The sequence below is a fragment of the Ailuropoda melanoleuca genome, chromosome 2 (assembly GCF_002007445.2).
Source record: "Ailuropoda melanoleuca isolate Jingjing chromosome 2, ASM200744v2, whole genome shotgun sequence".
NCBI lineage: Eukaryota > Metazoa > Chordata > Mammalia > Carnivora > Ursidae > Ailuropoda > Ailuropoda melanoleuca.
In genome coordinates this window covers 22,120,119-22,141,618 of record NC_048219.1, presented here as the reverse complement: position 1 = coordinate 22,141,618, position 21,500 = coordinate 22,120,119, and the positions used below count along the sequence as shown (strand labels likewise).

Sequence of the window (21,500 nt, the reverse complement as noted above, 5' to 3'; positions counted from 1 at the left end):
CTAACACACAGATCTAAAGTGGGTAGTACCCGTGTTGATCCATACTTAAATGTTAGTAAAACCTAATTTAATTCTCATTTTTCATGGTAAAAAATAAGTTTAAGTATTTTCCCCCACGCCCGAATGGATCGTCTCTAGAGAACCACTTTGGAGAGTGCTGCCATTCAAAAATTCTAAGTAGCAGAATGACAGGTACAAAGTGACATATTAGGAAAAAATGGCCAGTTTCAAATTTAGAATGGACTGAGCAGAAAGAAAAAAGAAGTTAGGGAGTTTCTTTAATAAGTCAAATGAAAGGTGATTAGGGCCTCCATAAGACCATAAAAAAGTCAGAATATATTCACCCAGGGCTAGTTTACCAAAGACTTTTTCTCAGTCTTTTTTTCCCCCTTACCCCAGCCTTTTCCAAGTCTTAAATTGAGTATGTCCTCTGTTTCTCCTCTGTTCACCTATTTTTTAATTCTTGATGGCATCTCCCAGAACTAAAGGCACTACATGTATGGTACTTTATACCCATGTCAATAAGGTAAGTACTTACTAATTTATCAGTTTTTAAGGTTTATGCATTTGTTCATTAGAACTTTTTAGAGCTGATTCACAATTGAATATTTTAATATCAAATACAGCCAACACCAAAGTAAGGAAATGGCTTGCAAGTCATGTGGTAGTTGCCAGGGAAACAGTAACTGTTACCTGTGTCTGAAAAGATTGTAATCTTTGGCAAAAAATTTCTATAGTTCAAAGGGAAATAATAATGTCTGAAAGCTGACAAAATAACTGACTGTAACAAGCATTCCTTCCAAATGGCCAGGCTCCAATAGACTTTTCAAAAGATAATATTCTGACACTAATTAGGTATATTACAATTTAATTATGATGCCAACCACACATAGTTAGCACAGATCAGAGAGATTAAGAGCAAAGTCCTCAAGACTGCCTCACTTCCTACACCAGCCATAAATCTTGGGGGAGGAAGGTGACAAGGCCACCTGTACTTTGGACATACTGACTATAAATTTGAATGTTTCCATAGCTTCTTCCCCCTCCAGGTTCAATAATTCACTAGAACAATTCATAGAACTCAGAAAGTGTTATATTTACTATTACACTTTTATTATAAAGGGTGCAAAGAGGCAAGGTCAGGGAAGGAATGCAGACCTCCTGTGTCCTCTCCTTGTGTAATCGGGGTATGTCACCCTCCCAGCGCATTAGCGCCACATTTTTAATTTGGTCTCATTACACAGGCACAACTGATTAAATCATTGGCCGCACAACTGAACTCAAACTCCAGCTCCTATTCCCCTCCCCAGGAGTTTGGGCTGGCCCAAAGCTCCAACTTTCTAATCATGTGGTTGTTCTTCCTTCCTGGTGACCAAGCCTCCATCTTGAAGCTACGTAGAGGGCCACTTCGAACTCTCTCATTAGGATAACAAGGACACTCCTATCACCAAGAAGTTCCAAGGTTTCTAGAAGCTCTGTATCAGGAACCTGGGATAAAGACCAGAGAAATTGTTTATTACACCACCAGATGCCATGGCCTAAAAATGGCATGCTACTTTTCCTCTGTTTTCTCTATTTCTCCAACATTCATTTTATCTTAAAAAGGCCAAAATTACCAAGCTGAAAGTTGTAACTAAATAAAATCAATAATTTGAATTGGTCTTATTTTTTTTTTAAAGATTTTTATTTATTGGGGCGCCTGGGTGGCACAGCGGTTAAGCGTCTGCCTTCAGCTCAGGGCGTGATCCCAGCGTTATGGGATCGAGCCCCACATCAGGGTCCTCTGCTGTGAGCTTGCTTCTTCCTCTCCCACTCCCCTGCTTGTGTCCCCCCTCTCGCTGGCTGTCTCTATCTCTGTCAAATAAATAAATAAAATCTTTAAAAAAAAAAGATTTTTATTTATTTGATAGAGAGCATGCACGAGCAGGGGGAGGGGCAGAGGGAAAGGGAGAAGCAGGCTCTCTGCTGAGCAGGGAGCCCCACACGGGGCTCGATCCCATCCCCCTAGGATCACAACCTAGGATCACAAGCCAAAGGCAGACACTTAACCAACTGAGCCACCGAGATGTCCCTGAATTGGTCTTATTTTGAGGGCAAATTAAGATGTTAGAATGGAGGTGGGTGGGGGGACGGGTTAAATAGGTGATGGGGATTAAAAAGTGCACTTGTGGGGGCACCTGGGTGCCGCAGCGGTTAAGCGTCTGCCTTCGGCTCAGGGTGTGATCCCAGCGTGATGGGATCGAGCCCCACATCAGGCTCCTCTGCTGAGAACCTGCTTCTTCCTCTCTCACTCCCCCTGCTTGTGTTCCCTCTCTCGCTGGCTGTCTCTATCTCTGTCAAATAAATAAAATCTTTAAAAAAAAAAAAAGTGCACTTGTGATGAGCACCAGGCGTTGTGAGAAAGTACTGAATCACTATATTGTACACCTGAAACTAATATTACACTGTGTTAACTAATTGGAATTTAAATAAAAACTTAAAAAAAAAATAGAACTATACTACCATCCAGCAATTGCACTACTAGGTATTTACCCAAAGAATACAAAAACACTAATTCAAAGGGATACGTGCACCCCAATGCTTATAGCAGTATTATCTACAATGGCCAAATTATAGAAACGGGGTGCCTGGGTGGCGCAGTCGTTAAGCATCTGCCTTCGGCTCAGGGCGTGATCCCAGTGTTCTGGGATCAAGACCCACATCAGGCTTCTCCACTAGGAGCCTGTTTCTTCCTCTCCCACTCCTCCTGCTTGTGTTCCCTCTCTCGCTAGCTGTCTCTATCAAATAAATAAATAAAATCTTTAAAAAAAATTATAGAAACAGGTCAAGTGTCCATCAGCTGATGAATGGATAAAGAAGATGTGGCATATACATACAATGAAATATTACTCTGCCATAAAAAAGAATGAAATCTTGGCATCTGCAACAACATGGACGGAACTAGAGACTATGGTAAGCAAAGTAAGTCAGAGAAAGACAAATACCATATGATTTCACTCCTATGTGGAATTTAAGAAACAAAACAAATGAGCAAAGGGAAAAAAAAGAGAGACGCAAACCAAGAAACAGACTCTTAACTATTCAGAATGCATAGTTACCAGAGGGGAGGTGGGTGGAGGGATGGGTTAAACAGGTGATGGGATTAAAGAGTGCACTGGTGGTGATGAACACTGGGTGCTGTATGGAAGTGCTGAACCACCATATTGTACACCCAAAACTAATATTTCACTGCATGGTAACTGGAATTTAAATAAAAACTTAAAAAATAAGAAAATTAAGATGTTAGAATAGAATCTTGAAGCAAATATTTAAATTAATTCTTAAAAATCACATTATTGAGAAGAACTCTAAAAAACAAACAAACAAAAAAACCTCTTTCTTAAAAACAGCCAGAAATGGGGGCGCCTGGGTGGCACAGCGGTTAAGCCTCTGCCTTCGGCTCAGGGCGTGATCGCGGCGTTATGGGATCGAGCCCCACATCAGGCTCCTCTGCTGGGAGCCTGCTTCTTCCTCTCCCACTCCCCCTGCTTGTGTTCCCTTTCTCGCTGGCTGTCTCTATCTCTGTCAAATAAATAAATAAAATCTTTAAAAAAAAAAAAAAAAAAAAACAGCCAGAAATGATCAACAGGACAAAAAAAAATCTCAAGACAGAAAACCCAGCAGCCTATAAAGCAGGTCTCTTCCAACTTTACCGAGCAGTTTAGCAGTTGGAGGAGGTAGTTCAAAGCCAGTCTTCCACGCCAGAGAAACAAGTTATAATGAAACATATAAACAAACAGAACAGGGAACAGTCATTTGACCTTGAACCAGCTGCTTCACTTATACAATTTAACTAGTTATAAAGGAATATAATTATATATATAGCAAGCCCCTATGTAAACACCATCCAGGTTAACAATGTCGCCTTCCAAAATCCCTCTATGTAATCCTTCTAAAATCCCTCCCCTTTCCCCATAAAGGTAAACATTGCCCTTACTTTTACGGCCATCATTTCTTTATAGCTTTATCAACTAGGTATGCATCTCTATATATTTGAGTTTAGTTTTTCTCATAGTTTTTAAAAGTGGAGATATAATTCACATATTATAAAATTCAACCTTTTAAAGTGTACAGTTTAGTGGTTTTTAGCATATTCACAGTTGTACAACTATCACCACTACCTACTTCCAGAACATTTTTTATCACTCAAAAAGGAAACTGTCCCTGTTAGCAATCATTCCTCATTCTCCTCTCTCCCCATGCTCACTAATCTACTTTCTGTTTCTATGGAATTGCCTATCCTGGACATTTCACAGAAATGGAGTCATACAAATAAGTGACTTTTCATGTCCTAGTTTGTCTTTTTTTTTTTTAATGATTTTTTATTATATTATGTTAGTCACCATACAGTACATCCCCGGATTCCGATGTAAAGTTCGATGCTCCATTAGTTGCGTATAACANGTAAAGTTCGATGCTCCATTAGTTGCGTATAACACCCAGTGTACCATGCAATACGTGCCCTCCTTACCACCCATCACCAGTCTATCCCATTCCCCCACGTCCCTCCCCTCCGAAGTCCTCAGTTTGTTTGTTTCTCATAGTCCATAGTCTCTCATGTTTCATTCCCCCTTCTGATTACCCCACCTTTCTTTATCCCTTTCTTCCCCTACCGATCATCCTAGTTCTTATGTTCCATAGATGAGAGAAATCATATGATAATTGTCTTTCTCTGCTTGACTTATTTAACTTAGTATTATCTGCTCCAGTGCCATCCATGTTGCAGCAAATGTTGAGAATTCGTTCTTTTTGATAGCTGAGTAATATTCCGTTGTATATATGGACCACAGCTTCTTAATCCAGTCATCTGTTGAGGGGCATCTCGGCTCCTTCCACGATTTAGCTATTGTGGACAATGCTGCTACGAACATTGGGGTGCATATGGCCCTTCTCTTCACTACGTCTGTATCTTTGGGGTAAACACCCAGTAGTGCAATGGCTGAGTCATAGGGTAGCTCAATTTTAAACTTTTTAAGGGACCTCCACACTGTTTTCCAGAGTGGCTGTACCAACTTGCATTCCCACCAACAATGTAGGAGGGATCCCCTTTCTCCACATCCTCTCCAACAATTGTTGTTTCTTGCCTTGTCTATCTTTGCCATTCTAACTGGCGTAAGGTGGTATCTCAGTGTGGTTTTGATTTGAATTTCCCTGATGGCTAATGATTTTGAACATTTTTTCATGTGTCTGTTAGCCATTTGTATGTCTTCATTGGAAAAGTGTCTGTTCATATCTTCTGCCCATTTTATGATTTGTTTATTTGTTTCTCGTGTATTGAGTTTGAGAAGTTCTTTGTAGATCTTGGATACCAGTCCTTTATCTGTGGTGTCCTTTGCAAATATATTCTCCCATTCCGTGGGCTGTCTCTTAGTTTTTTTGACTGTTTCCTTGGCTGTGCAGAAGCTCTTTATCCTGATAAAGTCCCATAAGTTCATTTTATCTTTTATTTCTCTTGCCTTTGGAGATGTGTCGTGAAAAAGGTTGCTCTGGCCGATGTCATAGAAGTTGTTGCCTATGTTCTCCTCTAGAATTTTGATGGATTCCTGTCTCACATTGAGGTCTTTCATCCATTTGGAGTTTATTTTTGTGTATGGTGTGAGAGAGTGGTCAAGTTTCATTCTTTTGCATGTAGCTGTCCAATTTTCCCAGCACCATTTATTGAAGAGACTGTCTTTTTTCCACCGGATGTTTTTTCCTGCTTTATCAAAGATTAGTTGCCCAAAGAGCCGAGGGTCCATTTCTGGGTTCTCTATTCTGTTCCATTGGTCGATGTGTCTGTTTTTGTGCCAGTACCATGCTGTCTTTGTGATCACAGCTTTGTAGTACAGCTCGAAATCCGGCATTGTGATGCCCCCAGCTTTGTTTTTCCTTTTCAACAGTTCCTTGGAGATTCGGGGCCTTTTCTGGTTCCATACAAATTTAAGGACTATTTGTTCCAGTTCTTTGAAAAATGTCCTCGGTATTTTGATCGGGATAGCATTGAAAGTGTAGATTGCTCTGGGTAGTATGGACATTTTAACTATGTTAATTCTTCCAATCCATGAGCATGGAATATTTTTCCATCTTTTTATGTCTTCCTCAATATCTTTCAAAAGTGATCTATAGTTTCTAGGATATAGGTCCTTTACGTCTCTGGTTAAGTTAATTCCAAGGTAACGTATGGTTTTTGGTGTTATTGTAAATGGGATGGATTCCCTAATTTCTCTTTCTTCAGTCTCGTTATTCGTGTATAGAAATGCAACTGATTTCTGGGCATTGATTTTGTATCCTGCCACCTTACTGAATTGTTCTATAACTTCTAATAGTTTGGGAGTGGATTCCTTTGGGTTTTCCATATAGAGTATCATGTCATCTGCAAAGAGAGACAGTTTGACTTCTTCTTTGCCGATTTGGATACCTTTGATCCCTTTTTGTCTTCTGATTGCTGTTGCAAGGACTTCTAGTACTATGTTGAATAATAGTGGCGAGAGTGGGCATCCTTGTCGTGTTCCTGATCTTAAGGGAAAGGCTTCCAGCTTTTCCCCATTGAGAATAATGCTTGCAGTAGGCTTTTCATAGATGGCTTTTATGAGATTGAGAAATGTACCCTCTATTCCTACACTCTGAAGGGTTTTAATCAGGAAAGGATGCTGTATTTTGTCAAATGCTTTTTCTGCATCAATTGAGAGGATCATATGGTTCTTGAGTCTTTTCTTGTTGATATGATGTATCACATTGATTGATTTGCGAGTGTTGAACCATGCTTGCATCCCAGGTATGAATCCCACTTGGTCATGATGGATAATCCTTTTAATGTACTGTTGGATTCTATTAGCAAGGATCTTGTTGAGGATTTTGGCATCCATATTCATTAGAGAAATCGGTCTGTAATTCTCCTTTTTGAGGGGGTCTTTGCCTGGTTTGGGGATCAAGGTAATATTAGCCTCATAGAATGAGTTTGGTAGCTTTCCTTCTGTTTCTATTTTTTGAAATAGCTTTAGGAGAATAGGTATTATTTCTTCTTTGAATGTTTGGTAGAATTCCCCAGGAAAACCGTCTGGGCCTGGAGTTTTATTATTTGGAAGGTTGTTTATCACTGACTCAATTTCTTCATAGTTAATTGGCCTATTTAAGAAATCTATTTCTTCCTGTTTCAGTCTTGGTAGTTTATAGGTTTCCAGGAAGGCCTCCATCTCTTCCAGATTGTTTAGTTTTTTGGCATATAGCTGTTGATAAAAGTTTCTAATAATCCTTGCAATTTCAATGGTGCTGGTCGTGACCTCTCCCTTTTCAGTCATAATTTTAATAATCTCAGTCCTTTCTCTTTGTTTTTGGACAAGTTTTGCCAGTGGTCTATCAATTTTATGGATTCTCTCAAAGAACCAGCTTCTAGTCCTGTTGATCTGCTCTACTGTGGTTCTGGTCTCTAATTCATTGATTTCTGCTCTAATCTTGGTCAACTCCTTCCTTGTCAGTGGGTTAGGCCTGTCCCTCTGTTGCTGTTCCAGTTTCTTGAGGTGAGAATATAGAAACTGCATTTTAGATTTTTCTATTCTTTTGAGTGAGGCTTGGATGGCTATGTATTTCCCCCTTAGGACTGCCTTTGCAGTATCCCATAGGTTTTGGACCGTTGTGTATTCATTCTCGTTGGTCTCCATAAATTGTTTAATTTGTTTTTTGATTTCCTGGTTTATCGAGTCATTCTTGAGCAGGATGGTTCTTAGCCTCCAAGTGTTTGAGTTTCTTCCAGGTTTTTCCTTGTGGTTGAGTTCCAATTTCAGAGCGTTGTGGTCTGAGAATATGCAGGGGATAATTTCAATCTTTTGGTATTGGCTGAGACCTGTTTTGTGTCCCAGAGCATGATCTATTCTTGAGAATGTTCCATGGGCATTTGAATAGAATGAGTATTCTTTGGTTCTGGGGTGTAGTGTTCTATATATATCTATGAGGTCCAACTCGTCGAGTATGGCATTCAAAGCCTTTGATTCTTTGCTTAGTTTTTGCCAGGGTGTTCTGTCTATTTCTGATAGTGGGGTGTTGAGGTCCCCTACTATTACTGTGTTCTTATCTATATGTCTCTTTATTTTGGTTAAGAGTTGGCTTGTGTATCTTGCTGCTCCCCTGTTGGGGGCATATATATTAATAATTGTCATATCCACTTGTTGAATACTTCCTTTAAGAATAATATAGTGCCCTTCTGTATCTCTCTCTATGGCCTCTAGTTTAAAATCCAGTCTATCTGATATGAGAATTGCTACTCCAGCTTTCTTTTGAGGTCCATTTGCGTGGAAGATGGTACTCCATCCCCTTACTCTAAGTCTGAATGCATCTTTGGGTTCAAAATGAGTCTCTTGTAGACAGCAAATGGATGGGTCATGTCTTTTTATCCAATCTGCAACCCTGTGGCGTTTTATGGGAGAGTTTAAGCCATTTAGATTGATAGAGATTATTGACAGATATGATTTTAATGATGCCATTTCTCTTTAAAGTCTTTGTATCGGTTGTGACTTGCTGCTCTGTATCACTCTTGGGGCCTTTTTACCTTTATAGAGCCCCCCTTAATATCTCCTGTAGGGCTGGTTTCGTGGTTACGAAATTGGTTAATGATTGGCGATTTTGGAACGTCTTTATTTCTCCATCAATTCTGAATGACAGCTTTGCTGGATAAAGGATCCTTGGCTGCATGTTTTTCTCTGAAAGAGCTTTAAAAATGCCCCCCCAAGCCTTTCTCTCATTCCAGGTCTCTGTAGACAGGTCTGACGTAATCCTGATACCTTTGCCTTGGTACGTGAGAAATTTCTTTGCCCTGGCCGCTTTCAATACTGTATCCTTGGATCTAATATTTGCGAATTGCACTATGACATGCCGTGGCGTAGGTTTGTCCTGGTTGAGCTTGGATGGGGTCCTCTCTGCCTCTTGGACACGAATGCTTGTTTCCCTTGCTAGATTAGGGAAGTTTTCAGCTACAATTTGTTCAAATATCTCTTCTAGACCTCTGTTTTTCTCCACCCCTTCAGGGATGCCGATGATTCTGACATTGGATCGTTTCATAGAGTCAGTAATCTCCCGTAATCTACATTCGTGGGCGTGGATTTTTTTAAGACCAGCTTCTATTTTCGTTTTTTCTTCTACTAACCCATCCTCCAATTCGCTAACGCGTTCCTCTGCCTCGGTGACCCTGGCCGTCAGAGCCTCTAGTTTTGACTGTATTTGGCCCACTGAGTTTTTAATTTCTGTCAGATTCGCTCTCATTTCTGCCCTTAGGGATTCTATATTCTCAGCAACGCTTTCTCTGATGCTTTTTTCAAGTTTACTCATCATCTTGACCATTGTTGCTCTGAATTCCATTTCTGATAATTGGGATACATCCATATGTATTAATTCTGTGGCCGAGGCCAATTCTGTGGCAGAGGCCACAGACTCATTATCTTTTCTTTGCTGGGGGGGACTTCTCCTTCTCGTCATTCTGATGAAGAGAGATTGCAGGGTTGTCCAGAGCCCAAGTGTTGACTGGGACCCAGGCCGTGCGCCCTTGTTTTATAGAGATCTTAGGGATGTGGGCTTCTTCCTTAAAGAGTTTATTTATTTATTTGAGAGAGAGAGAGACAGTCAGCAAGAAAGGGAACCCAAGCAGAGGAGTGGGAGAGGAAGAAGCAGGTTCCCGGTGGAGAAGCCCGATGAAGGACTCCTTACGGAGCGTTGTGATCACACCCTAATCCGAAGACAGGTGCTTGGTGACTGCGCCACTCAGGCGCTCCGGGTTGTGGGCTTCTTGATTTTTCAGCCTGCCTTCTGGGGGAGGGGCCTGCCTGCCGGTACTCAGAAAACCCTGTTTGGGTAGAGTCTCTGTGTCCCTTGCGAGGGGGGATGGGGATGGGCACCCTGTGAGCCGGTATTTCCGGGCTTTTGTTCTCTGGCGGCTTTCCCTGGCGGTTTGCTATGCCTCTTCTGAGAGAGCAGCAGCGGCTGAAATTCAGCCTCTGTCTCAGAACAGAGGGATCGCGGATCGTTCTCCACTGATGTTCTGGCCACTTTAACTCTGTTTCTGTTGGTGCTGCTCAACCCTGCAGCATCCCGGGCTGTGCGCCCCACACCCGGCGTCCCAGCCCTCACTTCCAGGGCCGGCACGTCTCTGTCCTTTGTGTTTCCAACCCCGCCAGCCGCCAGCCGCCCCGCGCGGGCTCCCGGAGCTCCCCGTCTCAGTCTGGTGTCTCACGGGTGCTGACCGCGAGTCCGCCTGCTCCCCCGTGCAGGTGGCCCTCCAGCCGCCAGCCGCCCCGCGGACGCTCCCGGAGCTCCCGGTCTCAGCCTCGATCCAGTGAGCACACCGGAGCTCCGGAGCTCCGTGAGATGCTTGGTGGTGCACGCTCCCGGCTCACGGACTCAGTCTGCCGTTTCCAGAGTGCGGGTCCGCGGTCCGCCCGCTCCCCGGTGCAGGTGGCCCGCCAGCCGCCCTGCGCGCGCGCTCCTGGAGCTCGCGTTCTAAGTCTGTTGTCTCGCGGGTGCCGTCCGCGAGTCCGCCTGCTCCCCCGTGCAGGTGGCCCGCCAACCGCCAGCCGTCCCGCGTGCGCTCCCGGAGCTCCCTTCTCAGCCTGCTGTCTCAAGCGTGCGGGTCCGCGGTCTGTCCGCTCCCCCTTGCAGGTGGCTATTGCTTCCCAGCGCCTGAGCACAGAGGCTCCCTCCCCCTTCCCTTTATCTTCCTATATCTGTGCTCAGATTCACAGCTCCCCGCTTCGTACCTCAATACTCAGCACTGGAGATGTTCATTTGTAGAGATCCAGATGTATCTTCCTGCGTCTCAGGCTGATTCTGTGGGTGTTCAGAATGGTCTGGTAGATATCCAGCTCGACTCGGACCAGCTGAGAAAGGGTCGCCTACTCCTCCTCCATCTTTTCTCCTCCTTGCAGAAAGTGGTTGCCTTTCTGTTCATAGAGTTTCTGCTACTCTTTTCTTCATTCTCCAGTTGCATTCATAGGTATTCGGAATGGTTTGGTAGCTCTCTCGCTGAATTCCTGGGACCAGACGAACTTTAGGTCTCCTGCTCCTCTGCCATCTTGGAACGCCGAGCTGGAGCTCAACTCCTGTTTTAAACTGGGTTCCTTGCAGAAAGTGGTGGCTATTCTGTTCTTAGAGTTGCTGCTATTCTTTTCTTCATTCTCCAGTTGAGTTTGTAGGTGTTCAGAATGGTCTGATAGCTATCTAGCTGCATTCCTGGGACCAGACGAAATTTAAGCCTCCTGCTCCTCCGCCATCTTGGACTCCTCCCCCTAGTTTGTCTATTTTTAAACTTTATATGAAAAAAATGCCAAACTGTTTTTGTAAAATGTACCAATTTATACTTCCACCATAGTGTTTAAGGATTACCAGTGTTTCATACACTTGGTTTTGCCCCTTTAAGCCTTTGTTGGTGGTCACATAATGGCATTTCATTGTGATTTTATTTTGCAGTTCCAAAATTACTATGAGATTAAAGTATCTTCATATATTTATTGGCCATTTGGATTGCTTTTGTTAACTAACTCCTGTTCAAGTCGCTTGGCTGTTTTTCAGTCATACTATTTTTTATTTTATTGATTTGCTGGAGTTCTCTACATGTTTTGAAATGCAAGCTCTTTACCAGTTTTAAGCGTCATAATTATCTTCTCCCACGTTGTGGCTTGCTTTTTCACAATATCTTTTGATGACCACGAAATCTTACTTTTAAGGTAGTCAAAAGTATTAACCTTCTCCTTTACATCCTTTTAAAAAATTCCCTAGTGTTCTTTTTAAAAATTAAGATATTCTCTTTTTAAAATATTTTATTTATTATTTATTTATTTGAGAGAGAGAGCACGAGCAGGAGGAGGTGCAGAGGGATAGGGAGAGGGAGAATATCTCAAACAGACTCTGTGCTGAGTGCAGAGCCCAATGTGGGGCTCAACCTCACAACTCTGAGATCATGACCTGAGCGAAAATCAAGAGTCCCACACCTAACTGACTGAGCCAGCCAGGTGCCCCCTCCTATACACCTTCTAAAAGAACAGTGCTTTGACTTTCACATTTATTTTTATTATGTTCAGTTAGCCAACACATAGTACATCATTAGTTTTTGACGTAGTGTTCAACAGTTCATTAGTTGTGCATAATACCCAGCGCTCATCACATCAAGTGCCCTACTTAATACCCATCACCTGGTTACCCCATCCCCCCCACCCACCTCCCTAATGCAACCCTCAGTTTGTTTCCCAGAGTCCAGAGTCTCTCGTGCTTTTTCTCCCTCTCTGAATTCTTCCCATTCAGTTTTCCTTCCTTTCCCCTATGGTCTTCTGTGCTATTCCTTATATTCCACATATGAGTGAAACCATATGATAATTGTCTTTCTCTGCTTGACTTATTTCACTTAGCATACCCCCCAGTTAAAGCTAAAATGAACTATTAGGACTTCAACAAGATAAAAAGCTTCTGCACAGCAGAGGAAAGAGTCAACCAAACTAAAAGGCAATCCACAGAATGGGAGAAGATATTTGCAAATGACATATCAGATAAAGGTCTGGTATCCAAGATCTATAAAGAACTTATCAAACTCAACACCCAAAAAACAAATAATCAAGTCAAGAAATGGCCAGAAGACACAAACAAATACTTCTCCAAAGAAGACATACAAATGGCCAACAGACACATGAAAAAATGCTCCACATCACTAGCCATCAGAGAAAAACAAATCAAAACCACAATGAGATACCACCTTATACCAGTCAGAATGGCTAAAATTAACAAGACAGGGAACAACAAGTGTCAGCGAGGATGCGTAGAAAGGGAAATCCTCTTACGCTGTTGGTGGGAATGTAAGTTGGTACAGCCACTCTGGAAAACAGTACGGAGGTTCCTCAAAATATTAAAAATAGAGCTACCCTACAAACCAGCAATTGCACTACTGGTTATTTACCCCAAAGACACAGACGTAGTGAGAAGAAGGAGCACCTGCACCCCAATGTTCATAGTAGCAATGTCCACAATAGCCAAACTGTGGAAGGAGCCAAGATGTCCTTCAACAGATGAATGGATAAAGAAGATGTGGTTCATATATACAATGGAAAATTACTCAGCCATTAGGAAGGATGAATACCCACCATTTGCATCGACATGGATGGAACTGGAGGGTACTTTCACATTTAAAACTATAATTCAATGTATATCAGGTCATCATATTGCATACTTTAAATATCTTACAACTTTATTCATCAGTTATACCTTAATCAGACTGAAAAAAATCTAAAATTCACCTGGAATTGATTTCTGTGAAGAGTTAAATCTTTCGATTTCTCCATATGGACAACTGTCCCAGTGTTACTTTCACCATAAATCAAGAGTCCATATATGTATAGATTTGCTTCTGGGATCTTCTTTTTCCTTCCCTTACATTGATTCTTCAATATTCCTTATTTAAGCTAAGGGTATCATTACTCATTAATCACCCAAGCAGGAAATCTGGAGATAATTGATTCTAATCCCTGCTTATTTAACCTCATATTTTTTTCTCATATTCTTATACTTTCTCCATTTCTAACACTCCCTTACATCTTGACAATGGCAATGGTCTCCTAACTGGTCTTGCAACTGCAAGTGTATCCTTGCTTTTGTACTCCCAAGCACCCTGGACATATATTTAACATAGCCCTTAACATATTTGTTAGGTGAAATTTGACTGCCCCCTAAATACATAGCTTCCCCTGAAGTTCTTTCAAGTAATAACTGCCTGCTTTCACACATCCCTTTGCATCACAGGCCCAGAGGTGGGGTAGGTATTCTGTTGACTCCTTATGTTCTCTTCCAGGTACTCTCCAGCCTAATACACTGAATTATCCATTTCAGTATTTAGAAGGCATCACAAACTTAATATATTTAAGGGTCTCAAGGATTGGAGATCCTGGAATCAAATGTTTGGTTTTAGGGGAATGGGGTTTCTAGATGGCACAAAGTAGAAAGATTGGAGGTGCTTAGAGAGCAGCAAGAAGAATGAAACTAAAATTATGCAGACACTGTCTAAGTATTTGAGGTACTATGGAGGAGAAGCTCACTGGAAGACAGGAGTTCAAACAACTGAAAAATCAACGAGTGTATTCAAACCATCAAGTATAACAGGAGTTAGAAATGAAGAGTAATAGAGTCAAGAGCTAAGATACTTACAACTGCAATGATGGATAGTGATATAATTTAATAGTATAAGATTCAAAGTTTGGGGACATTAAGAAAAAGAAAGGGAGAATAATGAAAAGATAAGGAGGACAACTTCCTCTTCCTTTCAGGCCCAATGGTATAAGGTCATGGGATAGGTAAGAGCTAATACTTGAGAGGGCGGCAGGACAATCTGTTCTGACCCCTCCTCTCCTACAGGTTCCATTAGAATAAGACTGAGCATATAGGGGATTTTGCTGATAATAAATTCCAGAAGGTACACTGGAAGGGTTTCAAGAGTCAGAGAGGGTTGGGAAAAAGGGACAAAACAGGGAATATTTAGAGATTTATAGGAATTAAGAGTGTAGGATGTGGGAAGGAAGGGTGCCAGGGGATTCCTGTAGTGACTGATATTAACAGAATAAGGGATAATGAAATTAGCCCTAGTAGATTCAAGGAAGATAGAGTGAGGAGGCTGCGAGTGTTACGGAGTAAAGAGGAATGAATTACTGGGGCTTGCTCCAAAGGTTCAAGGAAGTCATCCTCTAAGTCCCAGTATACTAGTTTAAAATCAGGTGATATTTAACAAGCATATACAGTATATTTCATGACTCAGCAATTCCATGTTTACATATGCAGAGAATCTGTAGAGACATAGTTGAACTCTGCAGTGCCATCAATCAACTGGACATAACTGACATCTACAGACTACTTAATCCAATGACAGCAGAACACACATTCTTCTCAAGATCACATGGAGCATTCATCAAGACAGACCACATTCTGGGCCATAAAGCACATCTAAACAAATTTAAAAAAAAGAAGTCACAGAATGTCTACTTTCAGATCACAATGGAATTAAACTAGTAATCAATAACAGAAGATAACTGGAAAAATCGCAAAATACTTGGAGATTAAAAACACACCTTAAAGTAACACATGGGTCAAAGAAGAAATCTCAAGACAAATAAATACATTAAAAATATTTTTAACTAAATGAAGATGAAATTACAAATTACCCAAATTTGCTAGATGCAGTGAAACATAGCTTTGAGAGAAATTCATAGCATTAAATGCATATATTAGAAAAGATCTAAAATTAATCATCTAAGCCTCCACCTTAAGGAACTAGAAAAAGAACAAATTAAGTCTAAAGCAAATAAAAGAAATAATAACTACTGGAGGAGAAATCAATGAAATAAAGAACAAGAAATTAACAGAGTAAAATCAACAAAACTAAAAGCTGGGTCTTTAAGAAGACCAACAAAATGGATAATCCTCTAACCAGGCTAAGAAAAAGAGAGAGAGGGGCGCCTGGGTGGCACAGCGGTTAAGCGTCTGCCTTTGGCTCAGGGCGTGATCCCGGCGTTGTGGGATCGAGCCCCACATCAGGCTCTTCTGCTATGAGCCTGCTTCTTCCTCTCCCACTCCCCCTGCTTGTGTTCCCTCTCTCGCTGGCTGTCTCTATCTCTGTCAAATAAATAAATAAAATCTTTAAAAAAAAAAAAAGAAAAGAAAAAGAGAGAGAAGACACAAATCACTAATATTTGAAATTAAAGAAGGGACACGACTACAGATTCCATGGACATGAAAGGGATAATAAAACAATGTTATGAACACCTCTGTGCCCATAAATATGATATGGTATGGTATGATATGATATGATATGATATGATATGATATGATATGATAGATTAAATAGACCAATTCCTTAAAAAACAAAATTTACCAAAGCTCAGGCAAGAAAGGGATAATCCGAATAGGCTTATATTAAAGAAATTTAACCAATACTTAATAGTCTTCCAAAACAGAAAGCATCAAGCCCAGATGTGTTCAATAGTGAATTCTAGCAAACATTTAGTAAGAAATTATACCAATTCTCCACAATCTCCTCCAGAAGACAGAAGTAGGGGGAACTTTACTCTATGAGGCCACCATTATCCTAATACCAAAACCAGACAAAGACATTACAGGAAAAAAAAAAACTATAGACCATTATCTGTCATGAAAGATGTAAAATCCTCCAAAAAGCACTAGCAAATCAAAGCCAACAATGCCTAAAAGAAGTTATACACCATAACTAAGGGGATTTATCCCAGGTATGCAAGGCTGGTTCAACATTTGAAAATCAATTAATGTAACCATCAAATCAACAAGCTAAGGAAACAAAATCAAACGATCATGTCAACAGATGCAGAAAAAGCTTTTGACAAAATCCAAAACCCATTCATGGTTTAAAAAACTCTCAGCAAATTAGGAATAGAAGGAAAGTTCCTCAACTTGATAAAGAACATTTACAAAAAAACTTACAGCTAACATCATACTTAATGGTGAGAATCTTGAAGTTTTCCCACCAAGTGGTACCTTCTCATCACTGCTTTTCAACATTGTAATGGAAATCCCAGCTAATGCAATAAGACTAGGAAATAAAAGGTATACAGATTGAGAAGGGAGAAATAAAACTGTCTTTGTTCACAGATGACATGATAGCCTACACTATACAGAAAATGTGAAAAAAATCAACAAAAAACCTCCTAGAACTAAAAATCTATTATAGCAAAATTGCAGAATACAAGGTTAATGTACAAAAGTCAACACTTAACTATATGCTATCAATGCAGAATTTGAAATTAAAAACACGTTACCATTCACATTACCACTCTCCAAAAATGAAATATTTATTTATAGATCTAACAAAAATATGTATAAGATCTAAATGAGGAAAACTACAAAACTCTGATGAAAGATATCAAAGAACTACATAAATGGAGAGAAATTCCATGGTCATAGACAGGGGTACTTGATATTGTCAAGATGTCAAGATGTCAGTTCCTCCTAACTTGATCTATGGATTCAACACAATCCCAACCAAAACCCCAGCAAATTATTTTGTGGATGTTGACAAACTGATTCTAAAGTTTATATGAAGAAGAAAAATACCCAAAATAACGAACTTAATATTGAAGAAAAAGAACAAAGTTGGAGAACTAATGCTACCCAACTTCAAGACTTATTATAAAGCTATGGTAATCAAGATTGTATGGTAATAGATAAAGAAAAGACAAATTAATAGAACAGAATAGAGACAGAACAAACAGGTAGAAACAGACCCGCATAAATATAGTCAACTGATCTTTGACAAAGGAGCAAAAGCAACAAACCAAACCAAAAAAAACCAGTCTTTCAACAAATACTGCTGGAACAACTGGACATCCACATGCAAAAAAAAAAAATGAATCTACAGACCTTCATAAAATTTAACTCAAAATGGATCGCAGACCTAAACATAAAACGCAAAACTATAAACCTCTTAGAAAGTAACACTGGAGAAAAACTTGATGACCCTGGGTATGACAACAACATTTTATTTATTTTTTAAAAAGATTATTTATTTATTTTTGAGAGAGAGTGTGTGAGGATGAGCAGGGGGAGAGGCAGAGGGAGAAGCAGACTCCCTGCTGAGCAGGGAGCCTGATGCAGGGCTCAATCCCAGGACCCCAGGATCCTAACCAAGGATCAGACCAAAGGCAGACACTTAACCAACTGAGCCACTCAGGCACCCTGGCAATGACATTTTAGACACAACACCTGGGGTGCCTGGGTGGCTCAGCTGGTTAAGCGTCCAACTCTTGATTTTGGTTCTGGTCATGATCTCAGGGTCAGGAGACTGAGCCCCACGTCAGGATCTGCACTGGACATGGAGCCTGCTTAAGATTTTCTCTCTCTCTCCCTCTGTCCCCTCTCCCCTGTGCGTGCACACACTCTCTCATAAATAAATAAATAGACAGACACACTACCAAGGCATGATCCATGAAAGAAATAATTAAGTTGGTTTTCATTAAAATTTAAAACTTCCGCTATGCAGAAGAGAATGAAGAAACAAGCTGAAGACTAGGAAAACATATCTGCAAAAGCCATCTGACAAAAGACTGTGTTCCAAAATATATAAAGAACACTTAAAACTTGAGATAAGAAAACAAACAACCTGATTAAAAAACAGGCAAAAGATGTGAACAGACACCTCACCAAAAAAGATGACAAGTAAACATATGAAAAGATGTTCAGGGGCGCCTGGGTGGCTCAGTCGTTAAGCGTCTGCCTTCAGCTCAGGGCATGATCCCAGGGTCCTGGGATCGAGCCCCACATCAGGCTCCTCAGCTGGGAGCCTGCTTCTTCCTCTCCCACTCCCCCTGCTTGTGTTCCCTCTCTCGCTGCCTGTCTCTCTCTCTCTCTGTCAAATAAATAAATAAAATCTTTAAAAAAAATGTTCAACATCATATGCCATTAGGAATATGAAAATTGAAACAATAGTGAAATACCACTACAAACCTATTAGAATAGCTAAATTCCAAAACACTGATAACACCATATGCTGAAGAGAATGTGGAACAACATGAACTCTCATTCATTGCTGGTAGGAATGCAAAATGGCACAGAAGATAGTTTGTCAGTTTCTTACAACTAAATATACCCATAACCGTATGATCCAGCAATCAAGCTCTCCAGTATTTATCCAAATGAACTGAAAACTTATGTCCACAAAAAACCTGTACAGAGATATTTATAACAGCTTTATTCATAACTGCCAAATTTGGAAGTCACCAAGATATCCTTCCGTAGGTGAATGGATTTATAAACTGTGGTACATCGGACAATGGAATATTATTACTCAGTGCTAAAATGAAATGAGCTATCAAGCCATGGTAAGACGTGAAGGAATCTTAAGTACAAATACTAAGTGAAATAAGCCAATCTGAAAAGGCTACACACTGTATGATTCCAACTATATGAAATTCTGGGAAAGGCAAAACTATGGAGACAGTGAAAAGATTAGTGGGTGCCAAGGGTTGGAGGCAGGAAGGGATGAAAAGGCAGATGTGGCACAGGGGGTTTTTAGGGCAGTGAAATCATTCTGTATGATACTACAATGATAGATACATGTCATTGTACCTTTGTCAAAACCCACAGGATGTACAACACCAAGAGCGAACCCTAATATAACCTATGGACTTTGAGTGATAAGGATGTGCCAGTGCAAGTTAATCGACTTTAACAAATGTACCACTCCGGGGCAGGATATTGATGGGGGAGGTCATCCATGTGTGGGGCTGGGGTATGGGGGAACTCTCTGTACTTTCTGCTCAATTTTGCTGTGAACTTAAAAACTGTTCTAAAAAACAAAGTTTATAAATTTAAAAAAACAAAAGCAAAAAACAACGAACTAGAAAGGTTCTATTTCCAGAATGACTAAGTACCTACTAAACTGATCTTACTGCAGTTGTTATCTACTTACATATAGTTAAATATTTAATAATGGATTGAACTGTATGGAATAAATAGACCTACTTTCAAATCAACAGGCTTCATATTACTCAACAGATCAGGATGTATAAGACCTGAGGATATAATCTAACGGGAAGTTTGCTCTGCATGGAACAATCTGTGCTGCCTTTCTCAACATCTAGGTTAAGAGTCTATAGCCATGAATTGGGCTTTAGAGTTAATGCTTCTTCCCTGGGTCTGAGGCCCACCTGGATTTTATGCAGTGATCTGGGGAGAGATGATGATGATGACAGATAACATTTATGGAGTATGAAGTATGTTATACATATTAACTCAAAGCTAGAGTTCACAGCCCTAGGCAGGCTGAAAAGACCAGATGATGTTCTCAATCAAAGTCACTTGAATAGGGAGGATTTAGTCCTACTAAACTCTCACTGCTGGGAATCTAAATCGAGAGAAAATCATCTCAGAGAGGAACAGCCAGTAGGAATTGATGTCTAGTACTCATATTATAGTTGTGAAATAATGTATAAGGTCTAGAGAGATGCTAAATTTATTTCTATAGGATGAAAAGGCCAGGTCAGGTATATGCTGTTTTTACAAAGTTCCACAGTAGAATGCACGTAACCCAGTCAGTTTGAGGAGGAATGTACCTAAACACAATGAGAGCTTTGCTTTACAGTCTCAGTAAGTCTCCCATTCCCTGGGTCCCTCTGCACTCTTGGTGGTGTCTTCTAATGTGAGAGTTGGTGTTTAAGAGTTTTATTGATTTCTGGAAAAGGGCCATGAGCACAATGAATAGCTGGATATGAGCCCAGTAAAGTGAGAACCTTCTCCCAAGGACAAAGATCAATTTCAGAATCACAAGACTCTCAGGGTGCTTAGACAACTATTCCACATGCACCCTCATTTTCTCCCTCCAAAGACACAGTGAACTGTGAGTAAGGAGACAAACCCAAGTGAAATAGACCTGTCTTATCTGGCTTGATGATGAGCTGTTTCATTGCTCTGGTACTGCTTTATTGCCCAAAGATAGACAAGGTCCATGGCTTACCAAACCCACGCAGTAAGCTCTAACCGGCTTCCTACGGTTCCAAGCCTGTTCCATTTCCATTACAACTAGGTCTGGAACTTCCACTGTAAATAATGTAGCAATGAACAGTGTAACAGTGCAAAGCTAAGGCCCCTCTCTGGCTTCCCTGGGATGCAAACATACATGTCTCGACTAAAATATACGGCTCACTCAAATGAGGTCTTCTGCTTCATAAGTTTTCTATATTCCGCAGTCAGAGGCAAGTAAATCAGTCCTTATACTGTCCAGAAGAGCCCATATTCCAGGCGGAGCAGAGTCTGAATATAAGAGATCATTTGCTTCAATTCCAACATGTGAAATCAATACCAACATAAAACAAATATTCCTTTCATTTTTGTTGACTCCTATTCTAACAGAGAAACTTATCAGGAGTCCCGTGAGGCAGAAAACCATCTTTGTAAGGATTGCCCCTTGGGCATGGTAGCACAACATTTACTAAAGCTCTTTTCACATGGTCCCAGATGACTGGAGCCATAACATGCTCTCAGTATACCAGAACAGAGGCCATGGACCCAGGATACATACCTGCCCCCAAAATATATATGAGACCACAAGGAATGTTGGCAGGTCGAGGCAAGAAACAACTAAGTCAAAAACAGACTAAACACATTCTCCCATAGAAAGCATGCTCATGAACTCTGTATGCCTCAGTCAACCAAGTGAAGTAACAATGTAATATGCTGAGCCACACAAAGTGAGAAGTAGGAAAGAAATTAGGTGTCACTGGCCAATCTTTCATCCCCCTTTCTTAACCTTCAAGCACTCACCTGTGTGGCCATGGAGTGGTGAGTGTGGCCGTGGTAGTGTAGGTGAAGTGCTAGAGGTCACAATCAAACTCTTGCGGTTACTTGTCCGACAACTGCAATGAAAACAGAAATGTCAGTTATAACAGGGCCCACCATGGGCTCAGAGAACTTAAATGGCTACTGAGGAACAAGAGTGACAACATTCC

The 21,500-nt window shown here is 40.8% G+C and overlaps 1 protein-coding gene across 4 annotated transcripts in view; it reads right to left on the bottom strand.

The window, feature by feature from the left end:
- Positions 1–21,500, bottom strand: part of MAST2 (microtubule associated serine/threonine kinase 2) — a 213,424-nt gene that overhangs the window by 49,216 nt on the left and 142,708 nt on the right. For all 4 annotated transcript variants that reach the window (XM_034651722.1, XM_034651745.1, XM_034651731.1 and 1 more), the window contains one exon: positions 21,316–21,407. In XM_034651722.1, the coding sequence (XP_034507613.1) occupies positions 21,316–21,407 (92 nt within the window). The remainder of the gene's footprint in view (positions 1–21,315; positions 21,408–21,500) is intronic.